Source organism: Zeugodacus cucurbitae, chromosome 5, assembly GCF_028554725.1.
Source record: "Zeugodacus cucurbitae isolate PBARC_wt_2022May chromosome 5, idZeuCucr1.2, whole genome shotgun sequence".
Taxonomy (NCBI): Eukaryota; Metazoa; Arthropoda; class Insecta; order Diptera; family Tephritidae; genus Zeugodacus; species Zeugodacus cucurbitae.
In genome coordinates this window covers 17,768,141-17,792,862 of record NC_071670.1, presented here as the reverse complement: position 1 = coordinate 17,792,862, position 24,722 = coordinate 17,768,141, and the positions used below count along the sequence as shown (strand labels likewise).

The 24,722-nt window shown below is 37.5% G+C and overlaps 6 protein-coding genes across 6 annotated transcripts; 4 read left to right on the top strand and 2 right to left on the bottom strand.

Moving 5' to 3' along the window:
- The first annotated feature begins 518 nt into the window (after positions 1-518).
- LOC105218079 (ubiquitin carboxyl-terminal hydrolase 45) lies at positions 519-5,843 on the top strand. The gene is made up of 6 exons (XM_029043958.2): positions 519-686; positions 1,257-1,621; positions 1,684-2,204; positions 2,261-2,397; positions 2,477-3,331; positions 3,393-5,843. The coding sequence occupies exons 2-6, from the start codon at positions 1,274-1,276 to the stop codon at positions 4,553-4,555; spliced, it is 3,024 nt and encodes a 1,007-aa protein (XP_028899791.2). The 5' UTR covers positions 519-686; positions 1,257-1,273; the 3' UTR covers positions 4,556-5,843.
- Positions 5,032-10,346, bottom strand: Morn3_1 (MORN repeat-containing protein 3). The gene is made up of 5 exons (XM_029043964.2): positions 10,207-10,346; positions 8,101-8,579; positions 7,861-8,045; positions 7,719-7,805; positions 5,032-7,650 (listed from the first exon to the last, which is right to left on the bottom strand). The coding sequence occupies exons 2-5, from the start codon at positions 8,567-8,569 to the stop codon at positions 7,513-7,515; spliced, it is 879 nt and encodes a 292-aa protein (XP_028899797.2). The 5' UTR covers positions 8,570-8,579; positions 10,207-10,346; the 3' UTR covers positions 5,032-7,512.
- Positions 10,347-10,393: 47 nt separating this feature from the next.
- On the top strand, positions 10,394-12,469 carry LOC105218081 (uncharacterized). Its single transcript, XM_011193436.3, has 4 exons — positions 10,394-10,691; positions 10,772-10,855; positions 12,134-12,217; positions 12,288-12,469. The coding sequence occupies exons 1-4, from the start codon at positions 10,501-10,503 to the stop codon at positions 12,343-12,345; spliced, it is 417 nt and encodes a 138-aa protein (XP_011191738.2). The 5' UTR covers positions 10,394-10,500; the 3' UTR covers positions 12,346-12,469.
- A 4,141-nt stretch (positions 12,470-16,610) lies between these two features.
- LOC105218082 (angiopoietin-related protein 1) lies at positions 16,611-18,561 on the top strand. The gene is made up of 6 exons (XM_011193437.3): positions 16,611-16,835; positions 16,923-17,006; positions 17,378-17,461; positions 17,553-17,630; positions 17,688-18,332; positions 18,391-18,561. The coding sequence occupies exons 1-6, from the start codon at positions 16,642-16,644 to the stop codon at positions 18,440-18,442; spliced, it is 1,137 nt and encodes a 378-aa protein (XP_011191739.2). The 5' UTR covers positions 16,611-16,641; the 3' UTR covers positions 18,443-18,561.
- Positions 18,562-19,394: 833 nt separating this feature from the next.
- On the top strand, positions 19,395-22,468 carry LOC105218085 (fibroleukin). Its single transcript, XM_011193439.3, has 7 exons — positions 19,395-19,761; positions 19,977-20,060; positions 20,574-20,657; positions 20,725-20,799; positions 20,883-20,948; positions 21,643-22,200; positions 22,266-22,468. Exons 1-7 carry the CDS (start codon positions 19,514-19,516, stop codon positions 22,333-22,335), a joined length of 1,185 nt encoding a protein of 394 aa, XP_011191741.2. The 5' UTR covers positions 19,395-19,513; the 3' UTR covers positions 22,336-22,468.
- On the bottom strand, positions 22,345-23,745 carry LOC105218083 (angiopoietin-related protein 1). Its single transcript, XM_011193438.3, has 3 exons — positions 23,545-23,745; positions 22,700-23,281; positions 22,345-22,637 (listed from the first exon to the last, which is right to left on the bottom strand). Exons 1-3 carry the CDS (start codon positions 23,694-23,696, stop codon positions 22,553-22,555), a joined length of 819 nt encoding a protein of 272 aa, XP_011191740.2. The 5' UTR covers positions 23,697-23,745; the 3' UTR covers positions 22,345-22,552.
- Positions 23,746-24,722: the final 977 nt, after the last annotated feature.

Genomic DNA, 24,722 nt, shown 5'->3' with positions numbered 1-24,722 from the left:
GAGAAAATAACATCTGCAAACTTTCAAAACGATATCTTAAAAACTGAAGGACTAGTTCGTGTATGTATATACATACAGACGGACGGACAGACAGACAGACGTGATCATTCTATATAGGGCCTCCGACGCTTCCTTCTGGGTGTTACAAACTTCGTGACAAACTTAATATACCCTGTTCAGAGTATAAATATGAAAAATGAATGTCAACAACTTGTTTGTTATGAATGCTAAAGTTTGAAGATTTTACACAAAGATGGCGCTCCGCTACACAGGTTGCACAATACGAATTATATTCTTCAAAAGCTTATTAACATTTAAAGTAATATTTGAAAACAAAAAAATCAAATCAGTAAAAACGAATGTGATTACTATACTAATTTATAATTTAATTAATTTAGTTTTATTTTATGAAAATATCAGAGAGCAAATTATAATTCCCAGTTTTAATAAAACTACAGTTTTGAAACCCAATTAATGCAACACTTCACAGCTGCTGACACGCCAAATAATTTTTGACAAATATTGCATATATTTGCTATTTGACAGTCACATTTTGTGAAAATTTTAGACAATACAAATTGAAAAGAAATTGGCGTTCGTTAATTAAAAAGCCAATATTGGTGTGTGCTACGATTATTATTAAAATTTTAAAGACAACTTACAAGAAATAAAACAAACACAACAAGGTAAATAAATACGGAGTAATTTAACGCGACAAACAAAAGTGTGAAATCACACTTTGAAACGTGCTTGTTATAGGAAAAAAAAAACTAGGACAAAGAGTAATACTTGTTTGGATGTATGTTAAAAATGAGAAAACGTTTAATTGCACTAGTATTGCAGCCAAAAACAAAGAACTGAAAACATTCAACAATATTGGCGACAACACGATATTGCGGAATATTTGGTACAATGAGCGGTGCATTGAACCACTTGACATCCCCTTTCCCGTTTTTGTAGTGGACATGCAAGCATATTTTTTTTTTATTCTTTTGTTCATTGTCTTGTGTGGTTGTTTTTGTTGTTTTATTATTTGTGCAGACGTGTGAACTTAACCTCAATAGCCAGCAAAAGTCAATTTATGACAGAAAATTGTGAATTCCTTTAACTACACAAAACATAAATATTTTTTAAAACAAACTGACTTATTTTGCAATAATAATGATTACTTTAGAGCACATTCTGTTATTTTCATTATCAGCTATAAAATATATTATTCTCAGAAGCTATTAACCCTTTAATTTGGTTATACACAGAAAAATCCCTTTTAGTAATGGTGAAGAAGAAACGTCAATCCGATGTGCATGATGATGGTTCATCAACTGATTCATCTGAAGGCGCGCTGCAAAGTCCAACATCTAGCGCAGCAGTTTGTCAGCATGTAAAGAAATCTGTTGATCCTACAAAATTGCGCAAAGTATTGAAAGCGAGTGGGCTGGCTACGGATTGCATGCAATGCTCCAAACAAGGCGCTACTTCACCTGCAGCGGAAGTTAAGGAGTCAACAATAGATGATTCCTTAAGCGGTTTCGAGTACGACAATACACTCTGGCTATGTTTGAAGTGCGGTTCCCAACTTTGTGGACGGTCTAGGAATCAACATGCTTTGCAGCATTACAATGTAAGCAAAAATATAAAAATTTAAAATGTAAAATATACTGAAATCTACCTTTATATATTCAGACCCCACACTCTGACTCGCATTCCCTCACCATGAACACACGTACGTTTGAAATCTGGTGCTATGATTGCGATAACGAAGTAAAATCAAACTCACGTAAAAACCTATTGGAGTGTGTTGAAATGGTTAAAAAAGCTGCGCAAAAGCCAATTCCCGTCGCATCGCCCACGGAAAATACACCACTTAATAACATAGAAGGCAAGATAATATCGACTTGGGAATCTTTACGTCCATTAGTGGAGACTCATGCGGCGAGCGCAACAAATAAACCAATACCGTTACCGCCACCGCCACCTATTCCAGGTATGGCAAAGCGTATAACAGATCCTGCAGTGTTGTCAGCACCAGTGGTGACGAATAAACAAGCCAATTCTAATGACCTGCAAACTGTAGAAACATTGCCGCGCGTACGTGGTTTGACAAATCTGGGCAATACATGTTTCTTCAATGCGGTAATGCAGTGTTTAGCGCAAACTCCCTATCTGCTAGACGTGCTAAAGGAGCTATCCGAACCAGGCGAAGAGTAAGCATGAAAAATTAGGTTAAAATATGACGCAGTTCATAATTTTAACTTTACAGATTCATTTTACCGGGTGGTACTTTTAAATTCAAAGACGACGAAGATGTACACTTGCCAATGATCAAAGGCACTCTGTCATCGTGGGGTGGACTTACAGCGGCACTTGCGCAGGCTTTGGAAGAGCTGCAATCAGGCGGTGCGTAGTATTGCTATATTTAAAATAATTTCATTAAAGTAAAAACTAAAATGAATAATATTTTATTTTAATAAAATAGGCGGCGTTTTTACACCTAGCAAACTCTTCGATAAGCTTTGCACAAAATGTCCACAGTTTCGTGGCGGCGATCAGCACGATTCTCATGAGTTACTACGTCATCTATTAGAGAGTGTGAGATCTGAAGATTTAAAACGCTACCAACGTGTGATTTTAACCAATCTCGGCTACAAGGACCAAGACATAAACAGCGTCTCTGAGGAGATGCGCCAAAAATGTAAAATCTACGGCAATCAAGCAGCTGATCGCATACTACGCCCAGAGCAAGTATTTCGCGGCTTTCTCGTGTCGACGCTCACTTGCCAAGATTGCTATAACGTATCGTCGCGGCATGAGTACTTCTTGGACATGTCATTGCCGGTTAGCGTAGAGAAACCACAGCCGCCGATTAGACGTAAAACCAGCCCAGATAATTCGCCGTGCGCAAGCTCATTTTACTTAAATACGCCACCTGCCGGACCCTCCAAAGCGCAATTGAAAAAGGAAAAAGAGAAGGAGCGCAAAGCGAAACGTGCCGCCAAACATCACGAAAACAAATTGAAACAGAAGGCAATTTTGGAGAATGCGATGGGAGGCGCTGATGAAGCTGGCGACTCAACGGCTCCAGAAATTGGTTGTGCCAGGCGCGAGGATGTCGCAGCATTTTCTTCGTCTGCATCTTCTTCCGAACAATCCGATGCTGATGTTGAAGACAACCTGCTCGATGACAACGCGGCCACGAAGTCAGCGCGTACTGCAAACGCAAACAGTTTCGACAGAAATGGCAACAAACAATTGCCGATCACAGGCAAAACAGAAAAGCGCGACGATTCACCCGAGAATATGGACAAGGACTCACTAGATGAAGACGAAAATGGTACACACATAAATATAAACAAAAAATTTTGTATAATTTTATAATTATTTCCTTCGCACAGATTCAGGCATCGCCAATAGTCCCGCAAATGCCGGCAGCAACTTCTTGCCCTCCTCGGAAACGAATGGCGGCGGCGCGGACACGGTAACCGCGAACAACAGCTTAGTCGCGGTTGGACTCAGCGAGAAAGGTGCCACGATGATGCGTCAACTCTCACTAACGGACGCCGCGAATGCAGCCAGCGCGGCTGGTATATTTGTGAATGGAGAAATGAAAGACGAAGCGGCGCTTGCCGCGCAACTGGAACAGCTTAAACTCAGCGAACAAAAGGCTGCGCGCATGAAGGCCAAACGCGTGCGCACACAAAGCCATTCCGATTGGAGCACGACCATAGCGCCGCGTTACCAATGCGAAGACGGTGAGTGCTCCGTGCAATCGTGTCTGAATAATTTCACCGGTGTTGAGTTGATGACGGGCAACAACAAGGTTGGTTGTGAAAATTGTACGAAACGCATTAATGGTAGCGATCCTAAGGCAAAGACCGTCAATACGAATGCGACTAAACAGTTTCTAATATCTAGTCCGCCAGCGGTATTAATACTACATTTGAAACGTTTCCAACTCGGACCGCGTTGCATATTCCGCAAGTTGACACGCGGCGTCAGCTTTCCCATGGTCTTGGATATTGCGCCATTCTGTGGTTCCAAAGTAAAAAATTTGCCAAATATCGATCGCAAACAAAAGAAACTACTCTATGCGCTGTACGGCATTGTCGAGCACTCGGGCGGTATGTATGGCGGCCATTATACGGCGTATGTAAAAGTGCGTCCGAAACTGTCGCGTGAAGACAAGCGCTGGAAATTCTTGCCGCAGGGCAGCAAGGCCGAACTCGATCAAGACGACGAGCAACGCAAGAAACTCGAAGAGCTGTTAGCCAAAGAGAAAGCACGCGAGCTGCGAATGAAGGCCGCCAACGACAGTGATGATTTCTCCAACAGCAGCGACTGCTCATCATCCACAACAAGCACTTCCGATACTGACGAGCAGCCCGAGACCACAGCAGACGCACGCGGTGGCGCTTACGGTGGCGAAGATGAGGCGCGCGATGTACAAGTGCCAAAGGGCAAATGGTATTACGTATCCGATTCACGCGTGCAAGAGGTCAACGAGGAGGCGGTGCTGCATGCGCAAGCTTATCTGTTGTTCTACGAACGTATTTATTAAAAATATTCTACTATAATTATGCAACAAAACGAAAGAGAAAAAATAATGAAATAGACAAGCAACGATGTTGATAGTCATGCATTACTCGTAGTATGATGATGATGAAGATGACCATAACCACAAAAAGTGCGTTTTTGACAGACGCAATGTACACCTCAATTTAAGCGAAACAAACGAAAAACAAAAAGAAAACAACAAAAACAAACACCCACTATAATAATGTAATATCGCTATTAAAGTAACAATTTTGAAATTATAAACATAGTTAGGCTAGAAAGTAGAATGGCAAGCAAACAACACACGGAACACCGAAAAGCCAAACAGCAAGCTTGCAATGCCGCAGCAGTAGCATAATTGCAGCACGCAACTCGAGTCTTTTGCCGCTGTGCTGGCAACACTCGTCGAACAAATGCATCGCGCATTACATATACATACATACATACAATTTTAGCACCAATAACTGCATTTTGTGTTAAGTGTGTTTTAACTCGCTAAAGTTGCTTGAAAACGTGGAAAGAAACGTGTTAAAAAGTGCGTCCGCGTGACATTGCATAGAAAACCGTTAATGTGTTGGTGACCACAGTTGTGTCCAGTGTTTTAGTGGTGCCACATGCCTTCGCCGCAACAACTTACTAAGTTCTTACTTTAGTTCAAATTTATATATACATACATATATTTATATTTTGTTTTTTTTTTTGAAAACGGGTATTAGACGGTTATATACACACACATACATACATTTATAATTATGCATTTGTTATATTTTCTGCGAACACCGCCACTTTGTTATTAATATTTAAACATTTTATTTGAAGCAAACATACCATTGCTCAGCGTGCATTTCTAAATATTACACTAATTAAGCGCATACAAAGCGAATTAGAAATTGTGGTGAAGGTGTACTATATACACGTGTATTTTATGAAACATTTGCAGTTGCAACACGGACCTTCAAACTGAACTTGGTACGCAAATGTTGCATCCGCTTGCGCGACGGGTTGTTCGTTTGTGCGTGTTGGTGTGCCGCAAGTAACTGTTTATGTGTAATGATAACGAAAGGTTTTAATTAAATGATAATGATGAAACATTAATTAATTAAAATGATAATAATGCTGATGCGTATGATTACTTTGATTACTACCATACCATTATTGCATACGTACGTATTTGAAATACCAACTAAATAAAAGTAAAAAAAAAAAACAAAAACAAATTTGAATAATACTTATAAACTATGCGTAAATAATGAAACGATCTTGAAAATAAATTATTATAAATTTTATGAAAACTCATGTTCTTGTCATTTTTTATTTATTTACGTTATTGTTGTTGGTGCATTACACAAATACAGTTGAACTTCTATAACTCGAATCGCCAAAATACACAACAAAACTTCGAGATATAGAAGATAATTTGTATGAAATTTGAATTCTTAGTTTAGAATAGAGTGGTTACCACAACAGCCTGTTCTATGATACCCAGATTTCAATTTGACCCAGAGTAATATATAAATTTTGTCAATAGAGCGGTTAAAACTTTACTAAATTCATCCTAAACTTCATAGAAAATATGACAGGCGAAGAGTTGCAGTCAGATTAGTATAGAAATAGAAAATGGGCTTGGTGTCGCAACTTTTAGGCCAAATACCATATCCCAGGAACTATTTGACCAATTTCAACGAAATTCGGTACATAATATATTTTCTACGATATCCTGATATTACGGATGGAATATAGGTGTAATCAGTGCAATCAGGCCTACTTCCCTTATAATACAATTTTGATTCGCTCACTTCAATAAAAAGAAGCGCAAATAAACATCGGTCGTCGTTTCCCCAAAAAGAAACACACTTAGACTATTACGGACAGTTCTTTGTGATGCTAAAAAGTTTACTCCCTCACTTAAATTTAAGAATGCACAAAGCGCCAAAAAGATCTCGCAAAGACGGGGCATTCCAAAAGGAAATGTTGGGAAGATTCTACCTCAACCTCCTCCAAGCACCTTCTGGTGACCTTACTGAGGGCGATTAGTTCCTATGAAGCCTTGCGATTTACCTTGGACCATAAAGATCTAGTGATGGAACAGGTGCTTGCTTAGTTCAGCAGAGACCCATTCATCCAGAAGTAAATTGCAATAGGATTGTGGTGCTCCTACTTGATCCCATTACACGGTAGGTGAGACCTGCCTGCCTAGCCTTGCAAGAGAGAGAGGAGAGAAAAGGAGTGTCTGAAAAGAACTACAACTTTTCATATATCGAACATGAAGACCTCAGTGGGTCATAATTTCTCGTAGCTCTCCTTTATAAAAAATGTATAGTTTTATATAAATTTCTACAAACCAAATTTCAAAATCGAGGTCATCAAAAATATGCAGTATAAAAATCCACATATATATTTAATTTATATAATAGTGCTATACCGGTATAATGACGTACCTAACATTAGAAAAGTGATCCCACTAATGAAACAAGAAGCCCATAAATAAATCGCTTTTCCTGATAACTCTTCTTTCTTCAATAATGAATACCCTGAAGACTTGTTATTCCCGAATCTCATAAATAATGTATCGGGACTTAATTTCTTCCGACATTTCTTGCTGCCATTAAGTGCAACCATAAGATCTCATCCAAATTCGTTCTCAATCAGATATATAGTAACATGTTCAAAGAATGTAGTCATCTCAATAACCAATCTGGAGAAAAGACAATTGACCAACAGTGGTACGCAACGGATCCAAGAAGTTTAGCTTCTTGTCAACTTGACATGCAATTTTTGGTATTTACATTATTATAATCTAAAGAAACTATAGTTGGTTCTCGGATAATCTAGTTTATATTACTAATGAAGATGTTCGAGATGCCGCGAGTTCAAAGTGCTTTACCTCTTCTTAATCTTAATTGCAGCTCAACTAATTAATTGGTTTTCTTTGTTGTTTTTCATGAATTTAAGAATTTGGTGTTAAAGAATCGGTTGTTCAATCTTCTTACAGGTACAGGGAAGTTTGACATCGAAACTGAACTTGGAATTTGGTACTGTTTTCGGTTCGAATCTGGTGAAGTTTTTCATTTTATGTGCAAAATTAAGACAGATCAGTTCCTAGAATATAACAGAGAGGTAATGTAGTATTCAGAGCTTTATTTGAATGTAAAAAAATGTGTACTTACATTGAATGACTTTGTTGGCTTGAATGCATTCGCAATGTATTGCTGGAACAACTCGCAAACAAATTTATCTGGCGCTTGCAGACCGAGCTGTTGTATTTGAAATTAAAATCGAGACTACCTAAATTAATAAGAGAGCACTCACCTTTGGTATGGGATACGGCGTTGGACTGTCGACTTGATTACGAAATTCATCAATGACCATTGACGCTTTGCAAACAGCATTCTCCCACATACCCTTCTGTATTTGACCCGTATGCATGTGGTAGAAAGTGCCCTCACCATTCTTGAAACCTCGTGCGAAGTGTCCCTCATAACGATTGCCATTTTCTACCGATAAACCATGAAACCCAGCGATACCCGATATTTCTTACTCACAACTAACCATAAAAGTAGACACCTATGCCATGCTTCACGTCCGCCTCCCATTCGCCCATGTAAATGGCGCCATTGTTGTACCACATGACACCCGGTCCATGACGTCTATTCCTCTCCCACCAACCGTAGTAGACGCCATCATGAAAGAACTGCTTGCCCTCGCCCCACTTCATGTCGTCACGCCATTCGCCCACATACAGACGTTCGGCAGTGCCGTTCGGCAAACGGTAGCGCATTGTTCCATAACCGTGACGTTTACCCTTACGCCACTGACCATCATAGATGAAATGCTTGGGCGACTCCTTAACTCCATAACGGTGATGTTCACTGCGTAACCAGTAGCCCTTGTAGGTACCGCCGGCGGGATAAAAGAAGGCTGCGCGTACGCCAGTGCTCTCGGCTTTAATGTTGTTCTTGCGTTCACAAGTCTGCACGCAACCGCCGTGCGGTTTATCCCATGTGTTACATTGTGCCATTATTACAAATCTATAACTCAGATTGAAATGTCAGCTAAGTAAAAATTAAAACTTCGCCAAAAATAAAATCAGACAAATGTTTTGAAGCTTATATTCGTAAAACAAAAGAAATATAATCGATAGTAGCGACCTGTAAGGAAGATCTAAGTTCGGATGTAACCGAACATTTTATACTCTCGCTTACTTATTTAATTCTATTATGGCAAAACACAATTGGGCCCATATATTCGGCATAAAATCCACCAGAATAGCCAAAAAACATTTCGAATATGTATGAGGGCTGAGATTTCTGAACCGATTTCACTCATTTTCACCACCAAACTACATTTTAACCAAATAGTATTGTTTTTACTAAGATGTCATACATATTAACCGATATATATGTGGTATAAATCCCATGTTTGAAAACTCCAGAATTAGGCATATGAGACCTAGAGGAAAGGAAATTATGATCCGATTTTACCCGGACAGTGACACATTATTAGCAGAAAAAGATTCCCTCTGAATTTCTTTAAAATATCAGAAATATTTACGATATTATCGATAAATAAATTATCCAATGACACTGAGGTCCTCATGTTCATTATATTGAACATTTATAGTCCGATTTCGATTTCGACATCTTAAAATAAATGTTTTTGTCAAGTTTTTTGTCAAATTGTGCAAAGCCTATTCTTTTCGAAAAAAATTATCCTCTGAACAGAATTTCACAATTTCTTGTTTGTGGGTGTGGCAATGGTCCAATTTGGAATATATAGTATATATCAAGTTAAACAAAGCCTTCTCTTCCCTGTTACTTCAGTATGCACCCAAAATGATGAAGCGGAATGCAGAATGCATAACTAATGTATAGTATCACAACCTACTGCAGTTGATCAAAAATTATAAATGTTGGATAGAGACAACATACGAAAGATATTTTCAGTAAGGTTAAGTAATCGCTATTTATTTTTTGTGATAAATGACGACGGTATATCCGATTGTATAAGAAGTATTTGACATTTTTCGCATAAAAGCTCCTAGAGCCCTAGAGACCGTTACATCCCAGTGATGCTTTAATTTCTTTAAAATATCTGCTTTCTGCTTAAAATATTTGACTTTTTATAGCTTGGAAATACGGCAAATTTGTTGGTGTCGACTACAGATATATTTTTATGGTGAGAGCGCACCTTTTTCTTCGCTAAGGACAACCGATTTTCTGCAATTCGTTCAGGCGTTAAATCGTTTCAAAAATTGAGCATTTAATTTTGACATTATGTATATTTTAGACGACGTAGATTAAACCATGTGAATCCTAGAAAATGTGCAATATCCGACTGTTCCTTGGAATCTAGTCTGTACCAACGGTTAAATGTTCCATAAACGCTCGCGAAACGAAGCAGGAACTCATTGCGAATATGTGTCAAATAGTGCAGTGAATTGTCTTACAACTGTCCGTGTTGTCCGAAGTGACCAAACGCTTTCTTTTCTAAAAGCGTAAACTGATGCATCAACACATATTACTATTTTTTCATTTGGCGAAAATCAACGGAACTCCGCGTTTCGAGTCCAGCAGCGTTAATGTCTAAACTTTCTTACAAGTACTTACAAATGTTCAAATTTGAATTTGGTGATTTAATATTTTTATTTATACTTACATACTTAAAATTCAAACAAAATTTTACACATCAACTTTTTAGGCGGTCACACATCTATATGGCTTGGAGTGTGCGCTTTGTTTGGCCTTTTTCGAGCTTTCAGAATGAGATAACGTTAAAGAATCGTGTACAAAGATTACAGCAAACCGAATAAACTATACATATACGGTGGTGCTTCTTATAGGAAGATAATGCGAAATATATTCGCATACTGATAACAGATTCAATAAACCGTTATATAAATTCAAAGGTTCTACTTGCAGAACGCAGTAGGACTTTGGAAATCGCTGTGAAATGCAAAATACACTCAAATTCACGTGTCTCGGCTGCCTGCTCTTCATATTGCTGCCATCATTGGTTTTTGGAGAAGATAACGAAGAAGAATCGCTTTCAATTTATTTGGATGTTGGAAATGAAATTAAAAACGTTAAGTTAGTCGATTCACACGAAACGAAATTGAACGATTTCGATGGTAAATTACTAAGGTTAGTACAGTGAAACGTAAAAATAATCAGATGGATGTGAAGTCTTTGATAGTTATTTATACATTATATTATGCTTGTAGAATCCAAAATATGTTGGAAAATATCGAAAAACGATTTGTGGAGTTTGAAAAAAATGTAATAACTGCTAAGGATGTCGAACAAAAGTAAGTAAGCAAGAATGATATATATATATGCATGTAGAAAATTGGGAATTAAAACGAACAGTGAAACTATCATAGCATTTGTAAACAAAGTCTTCCCTTTGAAAACCCATAACAATAATTTCACAACTTTTACTATTAAGGCCAATTTTGTCTTCGATTAATGTCCTTAGCTAGCTTCTGAAGTAGTATTTGACAACTAAAATTTTTGGAGAGATCATGGTTTTAGCGAAATTTTTTCCAACAAATCTGATTTGTGTCGTTACTACTCTTATAAATGTTTCTCAGACTACCATCACTTGGTTCGTGACTGCCAAGGACCGTGTCTCATTATAATAAACCTAAAACACATAAAGTGTCATAACTAAACCATAATAAAAGCTATGAAAGTAAAATTTGGCACAATGGATCGCACTAGGAATGGACATATATGAATATAATTTTATTTGAAAAGTGGGCCCCGCCTCAAATAGTTTTTTGTATATATTTCGCAAACCAATAAAACTATATAAACCAAACTTTCTTCAGTCATTTCTCTTACGTACCCCATTACACACCATAAAAATAGGTTAAATCGGTTAATAACCTCGCCCACCTCCCATACAAAGGGTATGTTGAAAGTTACTAAAAGTGCGTTAACTTACTAACGGCAAACGCCAGAAACACAAAAGTTTGCGGAATAAATAACAGAAGGAATTTATTTTTTAATGGAAAATGGCGTCGCCCACTTATGGGAGAAATCGGTTCTCAACCACACCTACTTCCCATGTAACTAAATTTTGAATTCCATCTGATTCCTTAACTTTATAATATATGCGTTAGGAACCAATGATGTTTGCGGAATAAAACTTTACACAAAAACTGCATTTGAGATGTAACATCACTTGTGGAAAGATTATCCAAATCGGACTATAACTTTTCAAGGTGCCTGATATCGAACATGAAGAACTCAGTGCCTAAGAACTATCGCCGAAAATATCGGTAATAACTTCATAACTTCCCCTAGCTCCCATATATCTAATTATAGGTTTTTTAAAAACCTTGCTTTATTTCGCATATATCGGTTAATATGTGAGATATCTTAGTGGTGAAAATGAGTTAAATCGGCCCTCATATATAATATATGATGGTTTTCGTTATTCTATTGGACTTTAGGCATTAATAAACACAATTGCATACTCAAAATTAAACTACTGAATAAAACTTTTGTACAATTCAATTTTACTTATGATATAGTATACAATTTACATCCACATATGTAAAACAATTGCTCTAAACCAGATTACAGGCTTTCAAGACTACTTTTGAACAGAGGCTGTCATTAGTCGAAACAAATTTGATGTCTTCCACGAAGATACAAGGGGAGCAATACTTACATTAATTCTAATGTGAAAAAAGTAGTTTCATAAAACCTTTTTTATTGTCAAATATGTAGTTTTCGCCGAAGAAGACATCACCACCATAATCACCATCATTTTAATTGTAATAATTGAAAATAGCCTAAATTGAATGGTACCTATAGAGGGATACTGAACAAAATCCGCTTCCTAAAGATAAAGCAGTTACATATATTATATTGTTTGTAATAACTATAAAATAAATACCTAATAACACGAATCTTATAGTTTGTCTTTTGACACTACTTGATAAAATAATTCATATTTTGTGTACTTGATGACGTCGTCAATGGGTTGGAGAGCCTTTGGGATCTTCTCACTAATGGCGCTCAAATTTAGATATTTTATTCTTTACTAGAGATTGTATGCTTCCCTTCCAACCAAGTGACGAAATGCTCGTTTCGCAGTTGGTTGAGCTTTATGAGAAGTATCTTAAAATTCAAGATTACTTTAAAGCCAGTTGTATGTTAAGTTCTCATCGTACCTGCCATATGATGGAATGATGGTTTACCTTTTATAAAATATAGTATAGACTACACTCATATTCGCATAAAGGCTCCCATCCCATTAATGCTCCAAAACGTCTCTTGAAAACGTCTGCCTTCCGAGTGAGTTGCCTTTCTTCAGTTAGTCGATGTAGATTAGGCCTTGTGTATTTCAGAGAACGGTGATATTCATCGTGCAATATACAATTTTTGGTGTGTTCCTTGGAATCTAGTGTGTAACAGCGCATAAATGTTCCACAAACGCTCACGAAAATAGATAGAAACTTCTTCCGATTGTGTCTAATATCAAATGTATGTATTATAGCCGAATCGATGATAGTGCGCCACTTCTCTCTTTCCTCCGCAGTTCGGCGCCAGTTGGAGATCCCAAGTGTAACCAGGTCGCTCCAATGTAGTGGATGCCTTCCCCTTCCTCGGCTTCCTTCGGCGGCTACTGCATCGAACACTTTCAGAGCTGGAGTGTTTTCGTCCATTCGGACAACATGACCTAGCCAGCGTACCCGCTGTCTTTTTATTCGCTAAACTATGTCAATGTCGTCGTATAACTCGTAGAGCTCATCGTTCCATCGTCTGCAGTATTCGCCGTTGCCAATGTTTAGAGGAACATAAATCTTGCGCAAAACCTTTGCCTCGAAAACGCCAAGAGTCTTCTTATCGGATGCTGTCATCGTCCACGCTTCTGCGCCATACATAAGGACGGGAATAATGAGCGACTTGTAGAGTTTAGTTTTTGTTCGTTGAGAGAGGACTTAACTTTTCAATTGCCTACTCAGTCCAGAGTAGCACCTGTTGGCAAGTATGATTCAGCGTTAGATTTCGAGGCTGACATTGTTCGTTGTTGTTGATGCTGGTTCCCAGGTATACGAAATTATCTACGACTTCGAAGTTATGACTGCCAACAATGACGTGGGAGCCAAGACGCGAATGCGCTGACTGTTTGTTTGGTGACAGGAGATATTTCGCCTTGTACTCATTCACCTCCAGCACCATTCGCCAGGAGCTGTACACTCTTATAGAAGATTGTACCTTCTCTATTTAGCTCTGCAGCTCGTATTATTTTTTCCAGCATCGAAAGCAGCTTTAAAATCGACAAAAAGGTGGTGTGTGTCGATCCTAAGATTGATCTTCTCCAAGATTCGGCGCATGGTGAATATCTGGTCAGTTGTGGATTTTCCAGGTCTAAGGACCAATCGGTTTGTTGGCTATGGGTTTTAGTCTTTCATACAGTACTCTCGATAGAACCTTATACGCAATATTTAGGAGGATTTTATTGGCACAGATTGTGGGATCTCCCTTTTTATGGATTGGGCGGAGCACACTGAGATTCCAATCTTCAGGCATGCTTTCTTCCGACCATATTCTGCAAAGAAGCTGATACATGCACCATATCAGTTCTTCGCCTGCGTATTTGAATAGCTGGGCCGGTAATCTATCAACCCCCGCTGCTTTGTTGTTCTTCAAGCGGGTAATTGCTATTCGAATTTCTTCATGGTCGGGTAATGGAACATCTGTTCCATCGTCATCGATTGGGGAATCGGGTTCGCCATCTCCTGGTGTTGTACTTTCACTGCCTTTCAGCAGGTCGGAGAAGTGTTCCCTCCATAATCCCAGTATGCCCTGGACATGGGTACCTGATTGCCACCTTGGTCTCTACATGAGGATGCTCCGGGCTTGAAACCTTCGTTGCTTCATTTTTTCATAAAATTTTCGAGCATTACCTCTGTCTGCCAGCTTCTCAAGCTCTTCATACTCACTCATTTCGGCCTCTTTCTTTTTTGTCTGCAAATGCGTCTCGCTTCCCTCTTCAGCTTTCGGTATCTATCCCATCCCATCCCGATTGTTTGCAACGTTGCGAGGTAGTTTTCTGTTTTCTTTCCGCTGCTAGTAGGCAATCCTCATCGTACCAGCTTGTTTTTTGTCGTTGCCGAAATCCAATTGTTTCGTCCGCAGCGGTACGCAGTGAATTTGAGATGCCGTTCCACAGTTTCCTTATACCGAGAAGATGATGAGTACTCTCAGAGAGCAGGAGTGCAAGTCGAGTAGAGTATTTCGTGGCTGTTTATTGTGATTGCAGCATTTCGACAACGAACCTTCCTTGTGTCTATATTTGGTCCTCGGAGCGTACGCACATCTAAAACACTGGAGACATGTCTTCCGTCTATCACAACATGATCGATTTGGTTACGCGAGTTTCGATCAGGAGACAGCCATGTTGCTTGGTGAATTTTCTTGTGCTGGAATCTGGTACTACAGACTACCCAGCGAAGTCGATCATCCTCAGGCCGTTTGGCGATGTTTCGTCATGGAGGCTAAATTTTCCAACTGTTGTGCCAAAGACACCTTCTTTACCCACCTTAGCGTTGAAATCGCCAAGCACGATTTTGACATTTTAGGTGCGTTCTAGACCTCATAGAAAGTATCTTTGGTCACATCGTCCTTCTCTTCCGTTGGGGCGTGGGCGCGAATAAGCGATATGTTGAAGAACCTCACTTTTATGCGGATTGTGGCTAGACATCCATCCACCAGGGTGAATGCCAGTACTCGGCGACGGAGTCTCTCACCCACCACAAATCCAACACTAAATTTGAGCTCCTTTATATGGCCGCTGTAGTAGATGTCACAAGGACCCACCTTCTTCCATCCTTGTCCTGTCCATCGCACTTCTTGTATGGCGGTGATGTCAGCCTTTAGTCATATGAAGACATCAACCAGCTGGGCAGAGGCACTTTCCCGATTAAGGGTCCGGACATTCCAAGTGCATGCCTTTAAATCATTATCCTTGAAACGTTGCAGGGGTCGTCATCAAAAGGGGGATGTCTCATCCGAGGCTTTCGGCGATTTTTCATTGGTACTTCGTTTTTATGTGGTGGGTCCCAAACCCTACGGATTATCGTAGAAGCGGGTTCGCCTTCTCACTTTAGCTCGCCTCCAAACGGCTGTTTGTTGGCTAACCAGGATACTTGCTATAAAGCTGCTTGAACCATGTGGAGAAGAATTCTTTTGGCCACCAAATGAATGACAATCAAAAACTTTTCTCTCTTACGTGAACTTCTACACATGAACCCATCCTCCAAATGTGCGGTGAATTGTCTCACAGCTCTCCTTATTGTTCGGAGTGAGCAAAAGCTGTACATGACGCGCCCAAAGTATTCTCTGGTCCAATATTTCTCGCAGAACCTCGCTAAATAGAAGACTCGCCGAATAAAATATACAAGAACTTTTTGATTGCGTTATTTCTTTTCCAAAAGCATGAATTGAGTTACCAACCGATATTACTCTTTTTTCATTTGTCTAAAAGCTACGGAATTCTGTTTCCGAACTTAATTCGGTTGTAAATTTCTGTTGCGATTCTGGCGCCATTTTGTGAGGTGTTGTTGTACGCCGATAGCTTCATAGTCGTGGTTGAGTTTTTGTGCAAAAAATTATATAAATTTTACATCAAACGAAAAATAAAAGTTTTTAATTTGAGGTCCAACCCCATATAACTGCTTCGGGTTCAACACCATCGCATCAAGTACTTATAAAAGTTCAAATATGAATTTGGTGAATTAAAATTTTTTTATATTTACATACATACATATATACACACTTTAAATAAAAAAAATCATACATCGCATTTTTTTAGGCGATCACACATGTGCCTTTGTGTGGTCTTTTTTCGAACTTTGAGAATGAGATAACGCTAAAGACTCGTGTACGGATATCGCAGCGAACGAAATGAACTCTACATAGACGGTGTAACATAGCGCAATAGCTTACAATGGTGCTTCTTATAGAAAGATAATACGAAATATATTCGCATGCTGATAACAGATTTAATTAACCGTTATATAAATTCAAATATTCTACTTGCAGAATGCAGTAGGATTTTGGAAATCACTGCGAAATGCGGCATACACTCAAATACACTTGTCTCGGCTGCTTGCTCTTGATATTGCTGCCGAGTTTGGTTTACGGTGAAGACAACCAAGAAAGATCACTGTCAATTTATTTGGATGTTGGAAATGAAATTCAAAATGTTATTAAGTTGGTCGATTCGCACGAAACGAAATTAAGCGATTTCGATGATAAGTTACTAAGGTTAGTACAGTGGAAACGAAGAATAACAGTAAAGAATGAATGTGAAGTACTTTGTGTAGTTATTTATATAAAATGTTTTGTTTCTAGAATCCAAAATATATTGGAAAGTATCGAAAAACGATTTTTGGAGTTGGAAAAAAATTTAATAACCGCCAAGGACGTCGAACAGAAGTAAGTAAGCAAGAATGATATATGCAGAAAAATTGGGAACCGAAAGAAACAGTAAAATTTTCAAATCAATTGTAAACAAAGCCCGCCCGTTGGAATCTAAAAATTAAATTGCAAATTTTTATAATATTTCTTCTATCATTCTTGATATGCACAATGAGTTTGGTTTTAATTCATGACATGTCGACTTTAAGACCTATTTTTTCTTCGATTAATCTCATTAGCTCCCTTTAAAACTCAATACTTAGTTCGTGAAAGTCAAGGACCGAGTGTCATTATAATCATATTTTTTAGATCTTTACTATTACATTTCATATACATACAGACATAACATATGCATATAAATATTTTTAAAATATATTGCTGTAAATCAGATTACAGTCCTTCAACACTCAGGTCGAGCAGAAACTCTCATCAGTTGAAACAAATTTGATGTCTTCCATGAGGGTACAAGAGGAGTGAGTATTGAATTCATTTTAAACAATTTTACCCCAGTTTTGAAATGAAAAGTGCTTAAAACCCCTATCTATTCCTCATCATTTTATGCAGCAACCTCAAGAAGCTGACTGACGAGAATTCAGCACTGCAAGAGGAATTCGAAACTTTAACGTCAATTAGGGAAGATTGGTGAGAAGAACTGGTTTATAAAAAAATAATTTACATTTAATTTGATACTTGATTTAGTTGCTATTCGATAAACAACACGGACACTGTGAATTTGAACAATGCGATCGCAAACGTCTCCCCAACACAGAGTCTGGCAATAGTAAAGCCTATGGACACCACTACACCAGTTAGTGCGCCACAAACAATACGTGATTGTGCTGATGTGAAAATGAAGCTTGGTGCACAATATGCGGACGGTGTACACGAACTGCAGTTACCCGGATTTGACGCCTTCAATGTATATTGCTTAACCAAATGCGTGCAGGAGGATCAAGCAGACTGTTGCCCCTGGACTGTGATACAACGTAATGAAAACAATGGCGTGGGCAAAACGACCAACAGTTGTTGGGAGTATAAAAACGGTGTTGGTAATGCGAACAATGACTACTTTATTGGTTTGGATCGTTTACATAAGATGACCAATCTGAAAAGGCAAACCCTGTTAGTTGGTAAGAGTTTCCAGTCAGACGAATATTTTACCTATGACGGATTCGCTATTAGAGATGAGCGGTATAATTACGATGTTGATACTTTGGGTGCCAGTTGGGGACATAAATTTGGCGCAAGATTCTTTTCAAACTCGCAAAAATTAAAAAACGTTGCTAGAAAGCAATGCTATTTTTGGCCCTTTAAAAGTCTTGGGCATTTCCATTTATTTAACAGGTAATTTACAAATATTTCATTTATTGCAAGTTTAGTTTAAATATATCTGATTTTACAGACGCTTTTCCAACTACTATTTTATGGCGATACGTCCCAGGATATGTCAGTAAACTATTTATCGTCGTGTCAGATGCAGCGCTGGAGCCCAATAGCAATACAAGCATCTCCCCTCAACTAAGTAGTTTATATATATCTACAACAATTTATGAAATAAATTTCCACAAACCAATATACATACATACCTACATATTTTCTTCAAATGAATATTCTTCGAAACACACATAATTACATCATTGTTTAAAAAATCCCAATGCCTGTAATGGGTTAATATATAAGAAGAGGTGAGGATAATTCCTAACTTCGTATAAATTAAATCAGTTTCCTCAACAGTTGGTTTTAGGAACCGCAAATACGTTCAAATAACTTTCAAATCGAATTTAACAATTTTAGTCAGAATCAAAAGATAGATTTGTTCAATCACTTTTAGGAATCAGGGTTAAATAGAGAAGCTCTATGGATCTTCATTGCTACGGGCATCCCACAAAACCTCTGAACCGCGACTAATAGAATAATAGAGGAGGAAACTTTTTGATGTTCACTGGCACTAGGATGGAACCCAGGTTGTTGCTGTTACTTTTGCTATAATGACACTACCATATTTATTATTAATTTTGCTAAATTAGTTAGAGCGCCACTAAATAATTCAACTGAGAAACCCTTTATTTATACACACATATATTATTTGTATGCAAATTATACATAGTTATTAATAATGCCAGAGATTTCGCTAATCAGTTTTAAGAATTACTAAGCTCGTACAAGTTGCGAGAGAAATGTATTAAAAAAAAGAACTCGATACAACAGTACTACTTCTTCGTACAATATTTACGGTGTTGTAAAATCTTGTATGTCACATTTAAGTTAAATGTTAATTGTTTTTATGGAGGATAAACCAAGTTTCATGAGTGCTTTTAGGATTATCGAAATGTGATTCGATCCCCATATGAAACGCGAGTTGAAACGCTACTACTAAAGTCACTTTTTGGTAATATTTTTTGTAGAATGAATCACTAAGAAATCACAATATAAAACTATTCATAAAAGAATGAGTCCGGGTATAAAAATATGTATGTACGGGGAACACGAAAGAAGACTTCCGTGCTGATAACCGCAACTTTTCAATGAATGTTGTACAAAACGTAAACCAGTCGAATACGGACGGTCGCTTAGAAATGTGTAAACAAATAATAGTATATCTAGTACTTACTTTGCACAGTGTAAGGCTCGGCAAAGTGAAAGCCTTGATGGACGACGCTGCAGAACAGCCTTTAACGATATACATAGATGCAGGGAATGAAATCGGAAATGTCGCAAATAACATAGCTTCGTATGGTAGTAAACAAGATAGCATGGAGCAAACATTAAAAAGGTGATGAGTCACTAATAAGATTCGGATCTTAATAAGGCACAAAAGAGAAAAAAAAAAAAAGAAATTGGAATTATAAAAAGAAAAAATATACAAAAGAAGAAATTGGTCTTGCAAATAATCCCAATCGGGCATTCTTTAATGAGCCGCATAATAGAAAGGACACATTATTTGAAATTTAAATAAATTAATCCATAACTTTGCTTATGTTTCTTTAGTGTTCAAAACGTAATGGAAAAAATTGAACAGCGATTGGTGGAATTAGAGAGTGCTTTTAAGACTGCTGCGAACATTCAGGAAATGTGAGTATAACAAATTCTTAAGTTCCCATCTGGAAGGCATAGTTTATTGTCTTTCAGCCTTACACAAATTTCCTTTGAATCCATTGGCTGTCTGGATTGGGTTCAAAACTTGTAGATCTGTTTATTTAATCGATAACATCAAGGAACATAACCGATTTTAGATGGAAATGCTCAACCATGAAAATGATCTTTTTATTATTAAAAAGAAGTTAAGAATTACGAAATAAGTTGAATATTAGAAGTTATGCTGTTGATAGCAAGAAACTGTTTTGTGAAGTTTCTATATACTAGAATGATTTACAAATAGGTAGACTACATGAAATTGAAATAAGTCTAATAATTTGATATAAAGTGATAGAAAGTTAAACCAGCAAACTCTGTTCGAGGAAACTAAAACCATTTAAGATATTTTTTAAAATTTTACTTAGATCTTAGTACTTATTTATAAACAAATTTTGATATTACGGTTTGTTCCATACTATTGTAATAAAAAGTATATTTTTTTGTTCTTAGCGTCGAACCTTTTATCAAATCAATAGAAAATCGTCTAAGCGACATTGAGAACCACTTGAGTTCTACTGAAAAGAATCAACAAAAGTAAGTGGACAGCTTATTAGCCGGAAACTTTTAATTACATGTTCTAATTTGTGATTATTCTTTTCAGAAACTATGACCTAATCGAGCAACGGTTAAATGAGTTGGGATTAAATTTGACATCAACGCTTAGTACACATGCAGCGTGAGTATGAAAAAGAACAAACAGTTAACAATTTCATATGTCCTCATTAAATACAACTTACTTACTTAAATTGTTTCATTTAGAGTTCAAAATGTCTATGAATCACTTGGTGACAGATCGGAAAATGTGGAAGACATAATAAAAGCAAAGTAAGTATTGATGACTTAATGAAAGAAATCTTTTGATGAAAAACGATCCAAAAAAACGATCATTGATATTACATATTTACATTGGAAAGAACCATTGAACCACTGTGATGAAGTTTGGGGAAAAGACTATCGTATACCTCTGTTGAGAAATACTGATGTTGACCAAAACACATCTTTGAAGGGATCACGTACTCTCTCCTGTTAGCCTCATGTCGTCACGGAATACTTGCATTTGCTAGGATTTCCTTCAGCTGAACCACGTAAACAACCCTCTTCTGCAACTTGAGTCTACAATAATGAGCCACTACCAGCTGGTACCACATTTAATATTTTTAGAGCTAGAAGCGAACATCAAAATAAATAATAAGTAGTCAGTTGTTAAGGTGTCTCGTCAAATCTCATTATTTCTCTCTCTAAGTGCGTGTCTTTGATCTGAAACTCTCAGATTTCAACGCTATTACCTTATATTAAATTAATTTTGTCGGTCCGATTTTTTGCACTACTTCCAGCATAACTGCCTTTGTTAGTCCCTTTGTTTCGGTCACATCCTACTGGTATAATTTTACACTTAGGTATTAGATATTGACGTGGGGAACCAAAAAGTCGCGAATTATTTACCTTTAGGGGTCACATTTGATAGTACATTGACAAAATGAAGGCTATAGCTTTCTTTGTGCAAAATTCTATCTTTCAGAAACGCGAACCTTAAACCTGAAGATACTAGCAATAAAGCGGATGGGTCGCAATTGGTCGTATTTGGTGATTGTACCGAAGGGAAGCAGCTGCTTAGATCACTTTTTGAAGAGGGAATATATAATATAAGCTTACCAAACTTTGAACCGTTCAACGTGTATTGTCTGAACGAATGTGCCTCCTGCTGCCCTTGGACTATAGTAATGATGGGTAGTGGGCGTGGCGAAGAAAGCGTATATCAAAGAAGTTGGTTTGAGAACAAGTATGGTTTTGGATACGCGAAAAAGGAGTTTTTTATTGGTTTAGAACGGCTGCATGTGTTAACCAAGCGAGCGCCACAAGCTCTGCTGGTTCGCGACTATACTACAGGAAATCAAATGTTGTTTAAGGAATTCAGTATTAAAGAGGAGCAATACTTTTATGCTGTGGATAAATTAGTAAGCTTTAACGATGATATAACTGGCGAAGGTGATTTATTTAATACTGATAGTGTGTGTACGAAAGTTCGTGGTCAGAATTGGTGGTACAATCAAGGATGTATCGCCGGTCTAGGCAAAGAGTACGTTTGCTGAGTTATTGTTTGCATTTCATTCAAATCGAGTAATTTTTGGTTATTTTTTGCAGAATGCTTTCTGATGACATTTATATGGCGATTCAACCTAAGGCATGCCAGCAGAAGCTCAGTAATAATTGATTTTTGTAGTTTCTTAGTATTTGATATTACTTTTATTCAATTTTTTTATCCTGAAAATTGTCTAGCAGGCAGAATTATTTGAAAAAAAATTCTGATGTACAAATACAAATATATAATACATATTATAATTGCATACATTTTCTTAGTATTATATCGAATTGAACAAAGAGTGTCAAACATGTCGCAACACACAAAAAAAAACTATTATAATTGCATTTTAATACTCGAAACCATCATCCCACACACGTTCACCTCTACAGTTTTGCGGTTCCAATGCAATGATAAAGTCGTTCGATAAGGAGCTGTAGAGCATTAAATAGAATTTCAAATAAAACTTTTCAGGCAATAATCTCAAGTTACATACTTGGCAAATGTATAAATTCTGCAAAGTCTTGACGGGTACCACCAGCCACGATTATGTTTCAACGCGCATTCACCATCAACGTAAAACTCAAAATCCTCACCCATATAATAGTCTACTGCCGACCCGATGTAGATGGCATGGCCTTTTATATCATAAATTTGATAATTTGATTTATCATCCTTAATGTGGAATTCGTCTAGGTAGACTTCTTTGTGTGTTGTAAAGTCGATAATAAGCAGAGATTGCGGTGCACGCTTTGCCATCGCATACAGTCGATCCAAACCGATGAAATAGTCGGTAGTCGAATTTCCAAAGCCAACTATGAACTCATTGTAGCTTCTTTGAAATGTGCCTTTAGCGCTCTCATGATTGCGTATGACCACGGTCCACGTGCAGCATCTTGTCGAGTTGCTCGGTGAGCATTTCGTCAGACAAGTGGCATTGATTGGTTGGAATCCAGGTAGGTTTAGTTCGTATACGCCATCTCTATATTTCGCGCCGAGATTATTTTTCGCCTTCGCACAGTCGTTAATGACAGGCGGTAGCACGCTATGAACTGATCTTGATTTACGGTAGAACTTGCTGAATAATTAAGAATATATAACAATTTTCGGATTTTAGGAGATTTACATAATCGCAAGCAATATTATACTTAATGCAAAGAGTAGTTATTTTTTATAAAATCCTAAACTTTGACTCTTAAGCTTCAAGTTATAAACCCAATGTTGGTTTGGTGGTTTGAAAAGGTTTGTAGGTCCAGTACATATGTATGTATATTCTGCTTCATGTATGAAAGGCCGACTCCGACTTCCTGGAAGCAAACTTTACAATTCTCTTTCTCTTACCTTTTTGCAGCATCCTCAAGGATATTCTTTGGCAGATATATTTTTGTATTGTTTACGAAATTTTCTAATTTATTTTCATCTGTAACACCACTAGCTCCAGCTATATTTAAAAGAATTGCGAAAAGACAGAGGTACTTTAATGTTGTCTGCATTTTACAGTATTTTCCACTTTTGCGTGAATACAAAAGACTACTGATAGCAGTAAATGGAAAGAAGCTTTTATTTATGGATTCAATATGCGGGTTCAAAAATGTCAATGTAGTTGAATATTATCAGAAAGCTAAGTAGCATGTCTTATGTACGCATATTCCAGTTATAAATGTAATTATATTTATATGTATGTATGTTATACTAATATACATTAATCCCATTGTCCATTTTCCATCTTCTTCGTGAATAGGGGTCCTGTATATCAGATCAGTGGAAATTTTAAAGCTAATGAACTTTCTAGGATGAGTAGCCTCAACTCAATACTATCAGACTGGGTTCTAATGGGAGAGTGAAACATTTTAGTAGGAAACATCTTGAGGCGAAGTAGTTCCACTACGGATGATCTCAATAATGAATTCGTATATTAGTGTTAAGTACAAAAACAATGTACAATACTGTTGGTATATGGTTCTTGAAATCAATGCGCTTACTAGCTCAAACGTTTCGATCACCAATAATCAGAGTCCTTAAAACCACAGATACTTTCATTCGCCACTCGTAAATTATTGAGATTTGCAGATACACTTCCGGAAATCGGAAGATTGTCTCTTCTTCTCAGCTGTTATTTAGGAGCATGAACTTAACTCAATTACCATTACCAATTAAGCCACAAGAATCCTGATTGATGAAGGGTTTAATAATAGGGAATAGAAACTGGTACCTGATGGTTTCCAAGTGTTCTTTGTCTGGTTTATGATAGCGCAGGACTTTCACATAGCAAGCGGAATACTGATCCCTTATGTCCTTCTAATTTGCAGAGCAGATCCATTTTCAACGCATGTTCTCCACATGACCAATGTCCCGTTTTGGTAGCTGTAATTATGTATATACTTCTCCTGAATATATTCAATAAATCATTAGTTCTTATCCTATCATACTTAGTCCGTGTCTGCTTCGGTTAGCTTCGGATTCATCTAGAGAGGCTCCTGAATTTGCCTACTCGTCTGCTTTTACGTTTCTGAAAATGT

Coding starts and splice junctions, on each gene's coding strand:
- LOC105218079 (XM_029043958.2), top strand. CDS start 1,274: ATGGTGAAGAAGAAACGTCAATCCGATGTGCATGATGATGGTTCATCA. Junction 1,622..1,683: donor ATGCTTTGCAGCATTACAAT/GTAAGCAAAAAT, acceptor TTATATATTCAG/ACCCCACACTCTGACTCGCA. Junction 2,398..2,476: donor GGAAGAGCTGCAATCAGGCG/GTGCGTAGTATT, acceptor TTAATAAAATAG/GCGGCGTTTTTACACCTAGC.
- Morn3_1 (XM_029043964.2), bottom strand. CDS start 8,569: ATGGCACAATGTAACACATGGGATAAACCGCACGGCGGTTGCGTGCAG. Junction 7,806..7,860: donor CGCCGTATCCCATACCAAAG/GTGAGTGCTCTC, acceptor CAAATACAACAG/CTCGGTCTGCAAGCGCCAGA. Junction 7,651..7,718: donor AGCCAACAAAGTCATTCAAT/GTAAGTACACAT, acceptor GTTATATTCTAG/GAACTGATCTGTCTTAATTT.
- LOC105218081 (XM_011193436.3), top strand. CDS start 10,501: ATGCAAAATACACTCAAATTCACGTGTCTCGGCTGCCTGCTCTTCATA. Junction 10,692..10,771: donor TTCGATGGTAAATTACTAAG/GTTAGTACAGTG, acceptor TTATGCTTGTAG/AATCCAAAATATGTTGGAAA. Junction 12,218..12,287: donor TCCACGAAGATACAAGGGGA/GCAATACTTACA, acceptor TCAAATATGTAG/TTTTCGCCGAAGAAGACATC.
- LOC105218082 (XM_011193437.3), top strand. CDS start 16,642: ATGCGGCATACACTCAAATACACTTGTCTCGGCTGCTTGCTCTTGATA. Junction 16,836..16,922: donor TTCGATGATAAGTTACTAAG/GTTAGTACAGTG, acceptor TTTTGTTTCTAG/AATCCAAAATATATTGGAAA. Junction 17,007..17,377: donor GCCAAGGACGTCGAACAGAA/GTAAGTAAGCAA, acceptor GCTGTAAATCAG/ATTACAGTCCTTCAACACTC.
- LOC105218085 (XM_011193439.3), top strand. CDS start 19,514: ATGAATGTTGTACAAAACGTAAACCAGTCGAATACGGACGGTCGCTTA. Junction 20,949..21,642: donor GAAGACATAATAAAAGCAAA/GTAAGTATTGAT, acceptor TCTATCTTTCAG/AAACGCGAACCTTAAACCTG. Junction 22,201..22,265: donor ATCGCCGGTCTAGGCAAAGA/GTACGTTTGCTG, acceptor TATTTTTTGCAG/AATGCTTTCTGATGACATTT.
- LOC105218083 (XM_011193438.3), bottom strand. CDS start 23,696: ATGCAGACAACATTAAAGTACCTCTGTCTTTTCGCAATTCTTTTAAAT. Junction 23,282..23,544: donor CTTGAGGATGCTGCAAAAAG/GTAAGAGAAAGA, acceptor TTAATTATTCAG/CAAGTTCTACCGTAAATCAA. Junction 22,638..22,699: donor AGAATTTATACATTTGCCAA/GTATGTAACTTG, acceptor AATGCTCTACAG/CTCCTTATCGAACGACTTTA.